The 17,213-nt window shown below is 38.8% G+C and overlaps 1 protein-coding gene across 1 annotated transcript in view; it reads left to right on the forward strand.

The window, feature by feature from the left end:
• The window catches only part of CEP192 (centrosomal protein 192), a 206,263-nt gene that overhangs the window by 139,430 nt on the left and 49,620 nt on the right, over positions 1-17,213 (forward strand). The window contains exons 42-46 of the mRNA XM_073329624.1: positions 3,424-3,514; positions 4,016-4,192; positions 5,417-5,677; positions 5,936-6,057; positions 10,476-10,585. Of these exons, the coding sequence (XP_073185725.1) occupies positions 3,424-3,514; positions 4,016-4,192; positions 5,417-5,677; positions 5,936-6,057; positions 10,476-10,585 (761 nt within the window). The remainder of the gene's footprint in view (positions 1-3,423; positions 3,515-4,015; positions 4,193-5,416; positions 5,678-5,935; positions 6,058-10,475; positions 10,586-17,213) is intronic.

Consider the following 17,213-nt stretch of genomic DNA (forward strand, 5'->3'; position numbering starts at 1 on the left):
CATTTTCATGCATAAATTCCAATAACTAACCTAACCTACAACATTTTTGCTTATTCTACTAAATTTTACTTTGTTCTCTCTGGTTCCCAAAAATTTGTCCTTGCTATCACCCCCATTGGCTCCATCCAGTTCTTATCTTACAATAGTTGTTTTTACTGGTCTGTTTTTGTGGCCTGGGATTTTTACTTGTTAGCTTTTCTTGTTGGGAAAGTGTGCGCACATGATTTATTGCAAAGCTAATAGCTCTCTCTTGACTCTCTGCTTTACCTTGCTATCTGCATAGCCAAGATTTTACAAATAAGGCACACAAACCACTTTTCTGATTTAAAAACACTCTTAGCAAAATCTGAAATGCTATGTCAGTAGAAACATTCAAAAAGCAAAAAAATTTTCTTATTTACAAATTCATTTCTCTAACATTGAATATATATTTGACTAACATGATTCATTACACAGTTCTCTAACGAGCTAATAAGATTGATATTCTTGAGTCTGTTACTATAAGGCTTGTCTTCCGATCCTTTAATCAGTCTCATGGCTCTTCTCTGAGCTCTCCCTCTAGTTTTTTGATACCCTTGAATTTTGGACCCCAGAACTGGACACCCATTGCTGAATACAAAGGTAAACTAACTTTCCTACTAGATATTGCCCTGTTAATACATCCCTGGATCACATTAGTCCTATAGCTACGGTGTCACACTGGGAACTCATGGTCAGCTGATTATCCACCATAATGCCCAACTTCTCTTCAGTGCCACCACTTACTAGGATATTCTCCCAACGTGTAAATATGGCCTATGTTCTTTGTTCTTAGATGCATGACTACATTTGGCTATATTGAAGCGCATATTGCTTGCATGTACCCTGCTTATCAAGCAGTCCAAAGCACTCTATATCAGTGACTTGTCCTTTTCATTATTTACTGCTCCCCTAGTCTGTATCAGCTCCAAAGTTTATCCATGACTTTTATTTTCTTCCTGGTTAAATGATAAAAATGTTAAGTAGATGTAGGACCAAGAGCCAGTCCCTCCAGGACCACACTAGAAACACCCACTTGATTTCAATTTCCAATTACGTTTTGAGACTATCAGGCAATTGTTAATCCATGTTATGTGTGCCAGATTGATTTTGTATCGTTGTTTTCTTAATCAAAGTGTTGGTACAGTATCAAGTCAGAGAATTTAGAGGTTGAAGTATATTACATAACCATACTTGTAATCTCATTTTTAAAAAAGGCAAGTTAATTTGTTAAGGTCTATTTTCTATAACAACATGCCGGATTGGCATAATGTTAGCCTCTTTTAGTTCTCTATTAATATAGAGTTATGCATCAGCTGACACTTTTGCATGGGATCAATGTCAGGCGTATAATTTCCTGTATCATCCCGTTTTCTTTTTTTTTTAATATTGGTACAACATTAGCTTTCTTCCAGTATTCCCAGACTGATTGAAAATTGACATTAATGGTCCAGCTAGCTCTTTTAAAACTCTCTGAAAGTTATCCACGCCTGATGATTGTAAAACTGTCTGTCTTCAATAGCTGATGTTCAATATCATCCCAAATTATCGTTTAAATGGAAAGTATTTCATCACTATATGATATGAAAACATCATCTGCCTTGTTTCCAAATATAGAACAAAAACTTACCAAACTCTTATGCCTTCTTTGAATTATTGACCATTCTGTAGTTTCCATCTAGACCGACATGGTTAGGATTCCTTTTGTTCCTAATAAACTTAAATTGCTGTTGGCCAAAGATTTCTCAGTGTCGTCTTTGGCTTCCCTTATCATTTTTCTATATTTCCTAGCTTCTAGTTTATATTCATTGCTATCAACTTCCTATTTTTTCTATTTGTTAATATATTGCTTTTTTAACTTTTATAGCTGCTTTCACTACCCTTCAAAATCAGACTGATTTTTTGAAACCAGGGTAGCCCTCTTTCTCTATTGTGGGATCGTAGCTTTATGAGCATCTAGTAAAATGTTCTTAAATAGTTTCCAATTATCATTTTAAAGTGATCCATATCTATTGCAAAATATTAATGCTGATGGCTTTTTTCCTAGAAAAAATATTTTATTTTGCTTTTTTGTTTTAATTTCCAGTTAGGGTAACTTTTAAATATATTAGTTGGTGAATATGTATAGTTCTTTTTAGAAAAGTCTGTTTTCAGGTTCTTCATTGCTGATGTTTATACACACACACACTCTCTAAACTACTGTATTACCCTGATGTGAATCAAGTAAAAAACTTTATTTATAATGTCTTAAAAAAATGAGCTTTATGAAAGGAGTCATGTGGTCGGCTATGAAATATTGCAGTTGTGCAGGTATCTAGTGCTGATTCACAGGCTAGAAATATAGTTCACCATTTAAAGTTTTATAATTGCCTCTTTCAAGTATTAGACACTAACATGGTGATTCTTATATAAAATGTTTGTTTAGATGAAAGGTAAAACTAGTAGAGAGCTCTTTTGAAGGTTATTACAGCATTTACATGTTAGCATATGTTTTAAGCTCTCATAACTTAAAAAGCAACCCTTCTCGTATTCCTTCTTGAAATTTGTCTTTTTGGCAATGTGTAGTCTAGGATTTAAAAGTGTGATGTTAATATATATTGGGATGGAGATAGCCTTGTAATATAGATCTTGTATTCTACTCAAGGCAGGTTCTTGGACGGACTCCTTGTTTTCAATCACTCAACTTCATTTTCTGGGAAATATCACAAATCCTGTGAAATAATATCACAAATGCAATGGACATGTTAAGAACATAAGAATGGCCATACTTGGTCAGACCAATTGCTCATTTAGGCCAGTATCCTGTATTCCAGCAGTGGCCAGTGCCAAGTTCTTGTGGAGGAATGAACAGAACAGGGCAGTTATTGAATGATCCATCCTCTATCATCCAGGTCCTGCTTCTGGGAGTCACAGGTTTTGAGGATGGACCATTCCTCCAATGTTAACTGCTAATTGTCTAATCTGAGGCCTTGAACCAGGTCAATTTAAATTGGTTGTTTAACTGATGCATAAAATGTGTGTTTTAAATTTACATAAGCCTGGTTTAAGGTGAAAGTGTCCGTTCAGCCTCTTGCACCCCATTTCACTTCAATCTGTTTAAATAACACCTTTTGTTAAAGAGGTAAAGACACCAGCCCCCAATTATGCCCTTTGGAGAGGAAGCAGTAATGTAACAACTTTCTCCAAAAGAATGTAGCAGGGTGTAAATAAAAAGTGTAACAAAGAGGAATGCTATTTGTATCTAATTGGCATGCAGATGGCAGTCACCTCTGCAGCAGGTAGAACTTCAGTCCCTCTTGCTTGGTTTGAGGGATGAGGGTCAGAACCACTATTATCCCTTTAACACGAATAAACATGTATTTAAATAAATCCTGTGTCACTGAAACTATCCTAAATATTTTTCAGTCAACAGAAACTAACTCTAAGAAATAACTCTCCATCTGCAACTCAGCATTTACGACTTTTGATAAGAGGTCAAGATCAGAACTGCTTTCAGGTTAGCGTAATGCAAACTTCTTTAACACTTTTAATCGACTTTGTAAGAAAAGTCTTTATTTTAGTAAAACTCCAAAACTCTGTTTGTCTAATATTTAAGCTTGATATGGCATTTTATCTAAAAATGTTTGCTCACACAGGTAGCCTCATTAGAGAATCTGAATTTACATTAAGGGATCATATTTCAAGAGTCATATGTGAATCAGTTTCAGTACAAACAGTAATATTTTGAGTTCATTCTAAAACAGCAGGCTGATCCATCTCCATTTTAGAGGATGGTTAAGTCCTTTCAATTCTCTTTAGTGCCGGTCTCTCTGAAATAGTCAGTTTGACATACTGTAAGACAGATGTTAGAGGCTGCAATCTCAAGTGTCTGCCTTCCACTGTCAATTTCAGGTTTAGTTAGCTTGAAACTCAGTTTAACTTCATAAACTTTTTTGAATTAATAGTGAAATATTGTTGCTGGTTTTTATTGCACTCAATCATTTTATTTTTTTTATAGCTGAGAAATACGTTTGGTACAGAAGAGCGGTTGACTAGTAATCAGGAGCTCAAAATCCGCCCAAGAGACGATACCAATATCTTCTTGATGTTTTCACCCACACATGTAGCTTGCATGTCAGCAAAACTTGAAATCAAACAGTTGGGGATTCAGTCACAACCAGGAGTTAAATTTACTGTAAGAGTCCTGACTTAATTTCTGATATTTCTAGTGAGTGAGCTCCTGGCTTCTCCCTTCCTGGGGAGGTAGAGGGTGGCAGGCAGCAGCAGTGGGTGTGTGGGAGGCTTGTGTGCGGGAGTGCTGCGGGGAGGCCGAGGAGGTGAGTGGGCTCCTGTCACCCCTTCCTCACCTCTCAGGGAGTGTAACGGGCCTCACTCACCCTTCTATGTGAACCCCTGAGAGGCGGGGGGTGCGGGCAAGCACTCTTCCCAGGTGTGTGGGGAGACAGTGTGGAGCTAGCAGGAGCTGGTGTGGAGAAGGGAGAGTGTGTGGGGGGAGGCTGCATGGGGGTGGGGGAGGCTGAATGCTGAAAGGAAGGGTACATGGCCAAAGGGAGTGTGGGTGGGGGGCGTTGGGGTGACTTGCCTCTTGCCTCCTTGAAGTCCAGATGAAGTGATGTTTTTTTATGATTTTAGCGGCTGGAGCCTGGGCTCTAGGACCCTGCAGGACCTGGGACCCTCCTATCCTGCAGGGTCCTGAAGCTCTGGCTCTAGCCCAAGCCCAGAGGTCTACACAGCAATGAAACCTCTCCTCAAGCCCGAGTTAACTGGCCAGCCACAGGTTTTTCTTTGATGTGTAGACATCAAAAGGCCTGAGAGCTCACAATATACAACTGAAAAGACGATGCGTGTTGTCCCCACTTATCTACATGGTAGGGTAACGTGCACCATAGGGGTGTAATTTCTGAAGCATGCTAATGTGTTGTGTAGGTATTGTTCTGTTTAGACCCTACCAGTGCTCCTTAAAAGTTCCTTAATGGGCTTTAACATAGTTTTCTGCTATATTAAAATGCACCAGGAAACACTCAGTTTTAGCAGGGTTTACACAGACTGCTGGATATGCTTTACACAGGTTTATATTGTACCAACATGTTAGTGCACTTCAGAAATCACATCCCCATACTGCACATTACCCCACCATGTAGGCAAGCCCTCAGATGTTCTTGCAACTGTTAGAAGGGTGTTAACAGAATTTTAAACAGTCTGAGGTAAAATACAATAAAATTAATTTAAACTTAATGTCACTTTGAAAAGGTCTGTTTTCAGTGTATCACATTTAAAGCTTTTTCATGGGTCTGTCCCTTAACTATTTGGATTCTTTGCACACCTTTGTCTCTAACAAAACAGTTTTATGAAAGCTACTTTCTTAAAATGTTAGCTGAATTACTATTTTTATTTTCAGATACCTTTGTCTGGATATGGGGGAACAAGCAATGTAATTTTAGAAAACGTTAAAAAACTGTCTGAGAGTTACATGGTAACACTGAATGAATTATTGCCTGATAAATTTAGAGAAGTTTCTTTCCTCATAAGAAATATGGGCTCTCGAGCTGCCTATGTTAAAGCACTATGCTTTAGGGACCTTCAGTCAAAAGCTGTCATGGATCCTAAAGCGATGATAGTTTCTCCAGAGAAATTTGTACTTAAGGAAGGAACACAAGAGGTAAGTGTAAAAGCACAATTCAACACAAGTTGTATTCATGTAAATGAAGCTGACATATTCAACTAATGTATATGATCTGTAAAATGTGTGTAAATTCTCCAATTGAACTGTATTCAAGTTTATGAAATCCAGAAGACTAAACTAACTTGGTGTTACAGTACATTTTATTGACCCTCACTTTATTTTACCAAACTTAATACTAATTTCAAGGAAAAAAACTTTGAAAATTCAAGTATTTAAAGACTTTCTTTCAATCAGGTGGTTACAGTAACATGTAATTGTGTGGAAAGGGAAGAAATGTTACATAAAACAAGCACATCGTTATTATCTACAATATGCTTCTTTTGTGGAGATGAAGTTTCCAGGCAACAGTATCGCAGGTAGAGTTGAATTTACTACTCTGAAATAGTCAGCTGTTTTATTACAAGTATGTGAAAAGTCAAATGTAAAGTACCACGTGGTTTCTACAGCTGCTAGAAGGATAACATTAATATCCTTGCTGATAGAACAGAAGAATGAAATGTTCTCTTCGGCAACTTACACTTTCTAAAATTATGAAGCCTCATTAAGTCTTCCACTAGCATACTTTGAATTTGTGTTACTCTAGTATCAGAAAAGAGATTCTACCTTTTTATTCCTAATATGCTTTGCTCTTAATTTTATGTAGCTTTTACTTAAATTTAAAAAAAATTAAGAACTCTTGAGAGGAAGAGTCTAGATGTTACATTTTTTTATATTAGTCTTCAATGAGATCCTCACCTTGGCTTGCTCATGTGTACTCTTATGTGTGGAAAGGGTTAGGGATGTGTGCATATGCAGAAATGAAATCCTCTAGGATATTTAGGCATTCACACTTCAGAGGTTATTCAAGTGTGCGCAATGGATCTGAGGTATAAATATTTAATTGTAATAAGATGAAAAATTAACCAGCCACTCTACTTTTAATAAGCTAAGTTTAAGGAGCACTTTTGCTGTATCTAGCACAAGTGATCTGATCATATATTGAAGTTGCAAAATAAGTATCAAAACACCCAAACCATTTGTCACTCAGAACATTCAGTCCAACTTTTCCAAAAATGGATTCCAAAATTAGTGAGTATAGACTTCTTATGGGGGAGTTGGCTGGGCTTTAGGTTGACTGACTGATATTCACCCACGCCTTGCAAAGTTCTGGAAGACATAGCTCATTGAAATAAATGATCCTTACGTAAATCAACTTTGTTTCAAAAGCTGAGTTTTCCTGTTTGTGCACCAGCTATTGGAGGCCATAGGGCAGTTCTATGGAACACCACTACACAGGTCAGAGTTGCTGCTTACATTTACCCCAGGACTCATCAGGTCTGGGACCCTGACCTGGAGGGAGGAAATATACAAAGCAAACAGTTTTTCCAATTTTAATATTTTATTAATGAAACTAAGTAAACATCATCATAAAATAAAATACATATAAACTTTTGATTAAGATTATATCAAACCAATCAAACAGTACCAAATAAACCAGCAGTTCCTTGTAAGTTTCTATGTAATAACTTAGCTTATCAAGACTGCCCCCAAAGTAACAGGGCATGATCAGTCTCACTGTTGATACAGTTATAGAGCATCAAATCGCTTCCAGGTTGAAGCTAATGTTGAGACTACAGCTCTGATGCCAGTTAATGTAGCCTTCCCAAATTATATAGATGGTTAGGTAACGATTAATATACTCTCTTCCCCAAACATAGAGGCTTACATGCAACATTCCAATACAATTTAAAATGACACAGCAGGTTATATTTGGAAATTCAAATAAATTTAGGTGAAAACATGATTTTTCCTGATTGAACATACACCATCTAACCCATGAAATAGATGCATGTGTGATCTTTTAGACAGCAAGGCAGTTTAACTTAGGAACTATTTGAAAGGCACTCTTCTCAGATGAATTCTGTTGGTTCTAGCCATCCACACACGCTCACTACCAGCCATCTGCCAGAGTTAAAAACAAGTGCAGGAATGTTGAAGTAGAGGCGTCCCTCTACTGATACTTAGAAAACAAAATAAATTTGAAAAGTTGATACTTAGAAAGGATGGTTTTTTTACACTAGTGGCTACATTCAGCTTCAGGAAACTGGTACATGGTTGAAAAGATCAGTTGGCACTTTCGTTGGCTTAGATGTTGTAATGTGAATGGACTTACTGGCTAGCTGGAGGCTGCTTGCTTGTAGATGTCAAACCTCAAATGTTGCCTGTTGATAGTCTAATCCCTTGGTAGCCAGCCAGCAGGGTGGCGGAAGCACAGGGTCTCTGTTGTGCATGGTGGCATTGCTTAGCCAGAGGCCGGAAGTCAATGACTGCAGCAGTAGCCACTGGAGGCATGTAAGCAAGCTAACAAGTAAAGTAGTCTTCCTTTCATTCAGTTTTTGAAGATGGTGGCCTAACTTGGTTCTCATGCTTGGAGCTACTCCTCAGGAGTCCCGTAGCGAATCAGAATGGGGGACTCCCTTGATGTCATTGACATGGGGGCTTCATTAATTCACATGTATGTAAACCAAGAACTTTCCCATTCTAGTAATTTCATGCTCAAAGTCCATGAATCCAAAAATATATCCAGTCAGCAGGTCTTTAGTTTTTTGTGACATTTGAGTTTTAGGTCAATCAGCCTACCAAAGTCCTGAATTAAAATAATTAAATTTAAAACTAGTAAATATTCCTAAGCCATGCTCATATAGGTACATTTACTAGTCTATAGACAGATAACTTCCCCATGTGTTTTGGTACTCAGTGACTCAACTTTAAATAATATTTTTGACGCACAAAGGTTGGGTGAAAGGTTAGACTTTTAACTCAGAGCAAAATCTCTCTTCCTCCTAAAATCACAGTTTTGAGGTTCAGTTTTTATATGCAAGCCTAAATCCATATTGGTATCCCTAGGTAACTAAATAGGTGGTCTAACTTTCAAAAGTGACTTCAGAAGGACTTGTTAGCACTTGTCAAAATCAGATTGAATCAGTTAAGCCTCATGGCTACAGCACTTGCCGATGAAGGACTGCCACTGGAAACACCTTCAGAGAATGAGGCGATAAATGGCTAACTAACATTACATCTACTTTGAAGACACTATTTGTGAAACTCTGACTCTGTAGAAATCCAGGGAAAAATTAACATTTTAGAATAGACTTATAAATTCCTGAAGCCCAGATTGTAACAACCATGTGAATCCCCTTCAGACTTCAGATTTTTGGAGTGCTAACATCATACTCACTCTGAAGATGAAAACGTTGTGTGGTACCAGAGACGACTTATTTAAAATTAAAACAGTGTGGGAGTGGGCAAGTTGTTCAGAAATTCATTTAACTGAACCAGCAGTGAAAATAAAAAATATCAGACTGTCTCAGTGCACTAATTCCTACATCATGGAGCAGTAGAACAGATATTTCTTGGATGAGGTATGCTCATAAAAACTGTCACATCACTGAAGAAAGTTACAGGTTTGGTGTATTCAAGAAAGAGAGTCAAGGTTGTTTTGGTGGTAGACTTCTTTTTTCCATCCCACTGAGGTGTACTTTTTGTGACTGGTTGGGACTGAGACTACCTCTGAGCCTGTTTTCCCTGGCAGCTTGGGACTTCAGTACTCTTTCTTGTTGAGCTAGACATGCTAGCCTGATGCAAACACAGACCCAGGTCTGAACCAAGTCCCCCCAAAAGCTGCAGGCTTCATTGAAAACAGCTTAAGAAGTGCTCTTATCTCCAACACCCAAACACCCAGCTCCCAGTCATGTCCAAACCCCAAATAAATCAGTTTTACTCTGTATAAAGCTTATACAGGGTAAAGTCATAAATTGCGTGATTTCTATAACACTGATAGAGAGAGGTGCACAGCTCTTTGCTCTCCCAGGAATTAATTACTTACTCTGGGTTAATTTCTAAGCAAAAAGTCGTTTTATTAAGTATAAAAAGTAGGATTTAAGTGGTTCCAAGTAATGAGAGAACACAAAGTAAATTACCAAGCAAAATAAAACAAAAACACGCAAGTCTAAGCCAAATACAGTAGGAAACCAAATGCAGGTAAATCTCACCCTCAGGGATGTTCCAATAAGCTTCTTTGATAGACTAGTCTCCTTCCTAGTCTGGGTTCAGCAGTCACTCGTTCCCCTGTAGTTACTGTCCTTTGTTCCAGTTTCTTTCAGGCATCTCTTTGGGGTGGAGAAGCTGTCTTTTTGAGCCATCTGAAGACAAAATGGAGGGGTTTCCAGGGCCTTATATCATCTTTCTCTTGTGGCTGGAAACCCCTTTGTTCTCCTGTGTAAAATCCCCTCAACAGGATGGAGTTTTCAGTCACCTGAGCAAGTCACATGCCTATGAATGATTCAGCTTTTTGCAGGCCGATGCCATTGTTTACATGTTAGTTTGAACGTTCCCAGAAAAGCTCAGATGTGGATTGGCGTCTCCCAAAGTCCATTATCAGTTAAGTATGTGTTGACTGGGCACTTACTGAGAATAGTCCTTTTTTCAAGAAGCCCACCAAACGCTTCACTGAGGCTACTTAGAATCAAACAAATACATAGCCAATATTCATAACTTCAAATACAAAAATGATACACACATACAGACAGCATAATCATAACCAGCAAACTATAACCTTCCCATAGACACCCCACTTGGACTCCTCTGTATAAGAACTGGTGCAACCATAGGACCCTGGTTGCAACAATGATCTGTACGGTCACAGTTTGTCAATAACGTCACACTTTTGTCTTAGCCTAAGTGGTAAAAATGACTGGGGATCCCAAATATGTTTTTCTGATATTTCTCTTAACAGAGCTGTGCTGTATAAACCAGAGGCAGCAAAACAAATACTCCCTGAAAACAGCATGCTGAGAAACATTACATTTGATGAAGAATTTCAAGGGGAACAGCTAGTGACTGAAGGTAAACATGTAACTTCTGAGAAAGTACCATTACAAACATTTATTCCTTAAATGTTTGTTCTATACATCACTCCTAATAAAAATATTTCTGTGCCATATTCGGTAAATACAGAATAGAAATCCTGATTTGCACAAAATTTACCTCCTGTTATTCCTACCCAGACCTGCTTATTTTTGTGTACCCATTATGTGGGTTTTTTGGTTGCAAGCTCTTTGTGGCAAGGACTGTTATTTGTTGAGCTTGTACAGTAAGCTTATGGCAAAACAGGACTCTGACTTGGTTGACCATGAGGCAGTATTGCATTATAAATGTTAAATAATTGTTTCAGTAGCTTCTTCCTCTCATTGCTGCTTCAAAAATATTATGTTCAGACACTTCTTCAATGCAAATTTGTCAGTTAATTTTACAAAGATCAGAATAAATTCACTTTAAGAAGTGACCATTTTATAGTTTCTAAGGAACATCTTTTTGAAGTAGTGCAAAAATTACTTTTCCCAAACAAGAAGTATTTCAAGCAGTGCCTTTTCTTCCTCTCCTTTGTACCATGAAGGAATTTATTATCTAGATTATTAAGTAAGCCTACTTCTGCCTCTGAGGCTGTCCTTTTTTTGTGAGTTGGTGAAAACCCTCAATATCTTATATGAACAAAGAAAAATTTCATATTGAATGCCAAAAACTTACTTATTTACTTACTGAGCACTGAAAGTGTTAAATAGTATTCAGGCACACAAAGAAATTATGTTGCTTAAGGATTTACAAGTGAATATAATCTAGACTGATTCTTTCCCCGTGTATTCTTTTCTATAAAATGTTTGCTTTGTCTTTACAACAACAAAAGATGTGAGGCTTGAAAGCTTGTCTCTCTCACCCCAACAGAGGTTAGTCCAATACAGATATTACCTCATCCACCTTGTTTCTCTAATATCCTGGGACCAACAAGCCAAAAACAATGTAATATTGGTGAAGCATTCATGGTATGTTGAGCACCTTAGAAAAATTCATGACGAAATTATTATTAAGGCTGTCAAGTGATTAAAAATTAATTGCGGTTAATTGCTTGATTAAAAAAATTAATTGTGATTAATTGTGCTGTTAATAGAATACCATTTATTTAAATATTTTTGGGTATTTTCTAGGTTTTCAAATATATGGGTTTCAATTACAGCACAGAATATCAAGTGTATAATGCTCACTTTATTTTTTATTACAAGTATTTGCACTGTAGAAAAACCAAAAGAAATAGTACTTTTCATTCACCTAATACAAGTTCTGTAGTGCAGTCTCTTTATCGTGAAAGTTGAACTTACAGATGTAGAATTATATACAAAAAAACTGCATCCAAAAATAAAACAATGTAAAACTTTAGAGCCTGCAAGTTCACTCTGTCCTACTTCTTATTCAGCCAATCGCTCAGACAAACAAGTTTGTTTACATTTGCAGGAGATAACGCTGCCCACTTCTTATTTACAATGTCACGTGAAAGTGAGAACAGGCATTCACATGGCACTGTTGTAGCCGGCATTGCAAGATATTTATGTGCCAGATGTGCTAAAGATTCATATGTCCCTTCATGCTTCAACCACTGTTCCAGAGGACATGCGTCGCTGCTCATGATGGGTTCTGCTTGATAACAATCCAAAGCAGTGCAGACTTTTGTTTGTTTTCATTCTCTGAGTCAGATGCCACTAGCAGAAGGTTGATTTTCTTTTTTGGTGGTTCGGGTTCTGTAGTTTCTGCATCGGAGTGTTGCTCTTCTAAGACTACTGAAAGCATGCTCCACACCTTGTCCCTCTCAGTTTGGAAGGCATGTCAGATTCTTAAACTTTCTGTTGAGTGCTGTAGTTATCTTTAGAAATCTCATATTGGTACCTTCTTTGCGTTTTGTGAAATCTGCAGGGAAAGTATTCTTAAAATGAACAATGTGTGCTGGGTCATCATCCGAGACTGCTATAACATGAAATATATGGCACAATGTGGGTAAAACAGAACAGGGGATATATACGATTCTCCCCACAGGAGTTCAGTCACAAATTTAATTAACGCATTCTTTTTTTGTAATGAGCGTCATCAGCATGGAAGCATGTCCTCTGGATTGGTGGCCGAAGCATGAAGGGGCAACGAATGTTGAGCATATCTGGCACATAAATACCTTACAATGCCAGCTTCAAAAGTGCCCTGCATGTGCCTGTTCTCACTTTCTGGTGATCTTGTAAATAAGAGGGCAGCATTATCTGCTGTAAATGTAAACAAACTTGTTTGCTTTAAAACTGGCTGGACAAGAAATAGGACTGAGTGAACTTGTTGGTGTGAAGTTTTACGTTGTTTTGGTTTTGAGTGCAGTTATGTAACAAACAAAATCTACATTTATCAATTGCACTTTCATGACCGAGATTGCACTACAGTACTGTACTTTTATAAGGTGAATTGAAAAATACTATTCCTTTTATCATTTTTACAGTGCAAATATTTGTAATAAAAATAATATATACTTTGATTTCAATTACAACACAGAATACAATATATATGAAAATGTAGGAGAAACATCCAAAATATTTAATAAATTTCAATTGGTGTTCTGTTTAACATTGCAATTAAAACTGTGATTAATCGCAATTAATTTTTTTTTCACAATTACTTTTTTTAGTTAATTGCGTGAGTTAACTGCAGTTAATCGACAGCCCTAATTATTATATATTTAGTGCAGGGGTTGGATGGTGTGCAGTAAATAAAGCCAGTGGCTACATATTCAATGAGGAGAATAAAAACAAATTCTGAATAGCTAGTCATTTGGTAACTATAGTCCATTTGTGCACTGAATGAGGCAGAGGTCCTGTGGAAAAAATAGTGTGATCATGTAATTAGAGAATGTGTCATTGTGCGGATGTACAATGGGAGCAAACTAAGGTTGCCTGGACATCCTTAGTTCTACCTTTTTCTAACTTTTTGATGCTTTACTAAACCTCTTCTAACATAGTTTTCTGTAAGTAATTATTACATACATGGACTTATTAAATCTGTAACTTCTCCAAGGTGCAATACTAGCACTTTTGAGACACTATCTAGTAGTCCCATTTAAATGGCATTTCTTGTTCCGAAAGATTCCCAACTGCTTTATGAAATGTGTACGTACTACATACTGGATCTTTAGAGGCATTAGGTGGCAAGGGAAGGCTGTGCTTCCTGACTACTATAAATAGATATTTTAAAATTCAGTGGTTTTCAACTTGTGGTCCATGGAGTCCTAGGGGTCCGCAGACTGTCTAAGGGGTCCACAAAGTATTGTCGGTACCATAGAACAGTGGATTTCAACCTGTGGTCTGCAGACCCCAGGGGTCTTCAGACAAAGCTGAAGATTTCCAAAGGGGTCTGTACCTCCATTAAAAATTTTTTAGGGGTGAAATGAAAAAACATTGAAAACCATTGTTTTAGTTGGTTTGTGTGTGTCAGGTAAAATTGACATTTACCAACAACGAACAAATTAGATCAATACCTGCCAAGCCTAACACCACCAATTAAATATCAGCATTAACTAGTTAAGTGGTGATCACTTCAGCAAATAAAAATGGGGAAGAGTGAAGAAGTGACACCTACTGTATGGGAGGGATGGGTTTGGAACTGAGATTTTTGCAGGTAGAAAAATGCAGCAGGAGGGAGATGTCAGGAAAGAGTGAGAAATAAAAGGGAGAATAGGATGAAGGGGGGTAGAAATAGTGTTATTTCTAAGACTGACCATATTTTCTGGCTAAGTGGTGCTAAATATGCCAGCTGCAGAACAAATAGCACAATTCAGTTAGCATAAAAGCCACATTCTGCCCTTGATCGTTTTATAAACTTTCCGTTGACATCAGTGAGTTACATGATGAGCTGGAAATCCAAATTAAATTTGATACTCCACAGAATGTGTGGCACTCTTGATCCAAGTATTCTTAATCTGAAGCGTAGGTGCTATACAAACAGTAATAATCATCCTTTCTAGCTACTATGCAGCAGAGCCAATAATATACATTGGCCTGTGTTGTTTATAGTAAGAAAGTACATATCCTGTGAGAAGTTTCTGTTCATTTTCTTCTTTGAGTGATGATCCCTATTTCCTACATGAATACCCGTGTGCACATTGTCCCTCCTTTTGGAGATTTTTAGTAAGCACTGTCCATTGGTGCAGACATGCGTTGTTGTCCTTGTGCTCCAAACAGAAGGTATGGACTGATGGCTCTCTGGTTTCCAGTCTTCCATGCCAGTTGATCCCTCATACTGGTGCTACTGGGGACCTTGGGATCCTACCCTAGGCATTTGGAATGGGTACATGAGCCTTATTTACCATCTCCTTGCCAACCCTGACTGGTCCCATCAGAGGATGAAGGTGAAATGGAGCTGATGGTTCTGACTGCTTTGGGAGAGGTTTCATCATCTTGCCCTGGATGAGGTGGTTACCCCTTCTTCACCTGACAATTTCAGGCACTGTGTCAGAAACTCTTACATGGAGTGGTGCCTCAGCTGCAGATACAGTTTGAAGTTCAGGAGCTCCAACATAGATTGCTGGACATTTTGCAGCCCTCAGCCTTTTGGATCTAGCAAAAAAACTGTGGCACATTCCCACTTCTTGTGCTCCCACCCTGAAGAAGGCTGAGAAGCGCTATTTTGCCCCATCCAAGGGGGGAGAGTTTCTATTCTCGCACCCACTGCCTAACTCCTTGGTGGTACAAGTGGCCACTGAGCGGTGAAGGCTGCAACACTCCAAAACTGTTTCCTCAGACGAAGGTCCAAATGGCTTGGTCTCCTGAGAAGAAAGGTTGTCTTCACCTCACTCCAATTCAGTATTTCAGATTACGTGACTCTTCTAGCTCAATATGATTTCACCAGTTATACTAAGTTTTTAAGTTTTAAAGACAAGCTTCCTCGGGAAAATAGACCCTGCTTCCATTTCTTAATTGATGAGGGCAAATTGGTGGCCAAGGCTTACCTTCAAGTGTTCTTCCATTTGGGCTAGCTACAGCACAGAGAGTCTTTACAAAAGTGTTGGTTTTTTTTCAGTGATGGCAGCTTGGATGAAAAGAAATGGGTTTACAGTCTTCCCATATCTTGATGACTGGCTTCTAATGAGCAGGTCATATGAGGAAGTCCAGCTGGCAATCTGTTTCTGATTTGCCTCTTTACTTCTATAGGAGTTTAACCATGAGAAGTCTGCTTTGAGCCCCCACAAGGTCCATAAACTTCATAGGAGTGAACTTGGACTCAGCTACAGCAAGAGGCGAACTATCTATGGAGAGATTCCATGCCATGCAGGCTTTCATAAACCAGGTCACCCTCAGGCCCCAGACTTCAGTTAGAACATGCCTGTTTCTCCTAGGCCACATAGCCTCATGCACACATGTGATGCTGTTTGCCAGGCTCCATTTCCGTTGTCTGAAAACCTAGCTTCTGTCTGTCTACTCACTAGAGGAGTGCAATATCCATGCCATACTGATAGTTCAATCCAAGGTTCTGGACTCTTTCAGCTGGTGGACAAAGCCGAAGACTGTTTGAGTGGGGATCCTTTTCCTCACATAGACACCCAAGGCAGGCATCTTTACTGATGTCTGCCTGTTAGGTTGAGTAGCTCATATGGATGATTGTTCTGCACAAGGCATCTGGACCCCCTCGGGAGTCCAGAATACATATCAATTTACTAGAAGTGAGCAGTCTGTTGGGCCTGCAATGGCTTCTTCCCACTTATCCAATCCTGGCATATCCAAATAATGCTGTAAAAAATGACCACTCTCTTCAGTATAAAGAAGCAGGAGGGAACAAGATTCCTCCCTCTTTGTATGGAGTCAGTCAACCTTTGGACCTGTAGTATCCACCATGACATAAACCTTTCAGCAGCATATTTACCAGGTGTGTAGAACTGCTTAGTAGACATTCTCAGTAGGCATTTTTCCACAGATCATGAATGGGAGATTGACAATTCAGTCCTGGATGAGGTCTTCACCCAGTCTTGGGACCTTTTTGCCTCACAGCTTAACAGGCAACTTCCTCTATACTGCTTGAGAGGAGCTCTAGACAAAGGCTCAAATGCCCTTCTGCTAACGTGGAAGGATCACCTCAGGTATGCCTTCCTTCCCATCCCATTAATAGCACAGGTCCTACAGAAAATTTATGACAGAGCTTGAGTCATCCTTACACCCAACTGGCCAAGACAGTTCTGGTTCATGTATTTACTGTAGTTCTTGAAGTGATTGCACATGTGTTTTCAGGTTATAATATGAGCGTGCCCGTGCACAATCATCAGAAATTTTTCCCTTAGTAATATCTGTTGGGGTGAGGCTTGAGCACCTTCTGCTACTGCACATCCCTGTGTGCCAGTGTGACAAAGTGGGACTGTTCTTAATGTTCTCTCTGATTACTGTGTGAGTGCCTCAGTTTCCCGTATGCATTTCTTAAGTATCTCTGTGGTGGGATAAGGGTGTGAGAGTGTTGCAGGCCCTAGAGGGCCAGTGTCTGTACAGAGAATGGCCGACACCCTGTCTCCTGGCAACTGATGGTTTGGGCCCCTCCCCTGTAAGGTGCCAACTGACAGTGTTGGAGAACCAAGAGATCAGGTGGCCTCCTGGCCCAGGAAAGAGACAAAGGCCAGAGGACAGGTGGGAGA

This window comes from Lepidochelys kempii, chromosome 2, assembly GCF_965140265.1.
Source record: "Lepidochelys kempii isolate rLepKem1 chromosome 2, rLepKem1.hap2, whole genome shotgun sequence".
Taxonomy (NCBI): Eukaryota; Metazoa; Chordata; order Testudines; family Cheloniidae; genus Lepidochelys; species Lepidochelys kempii.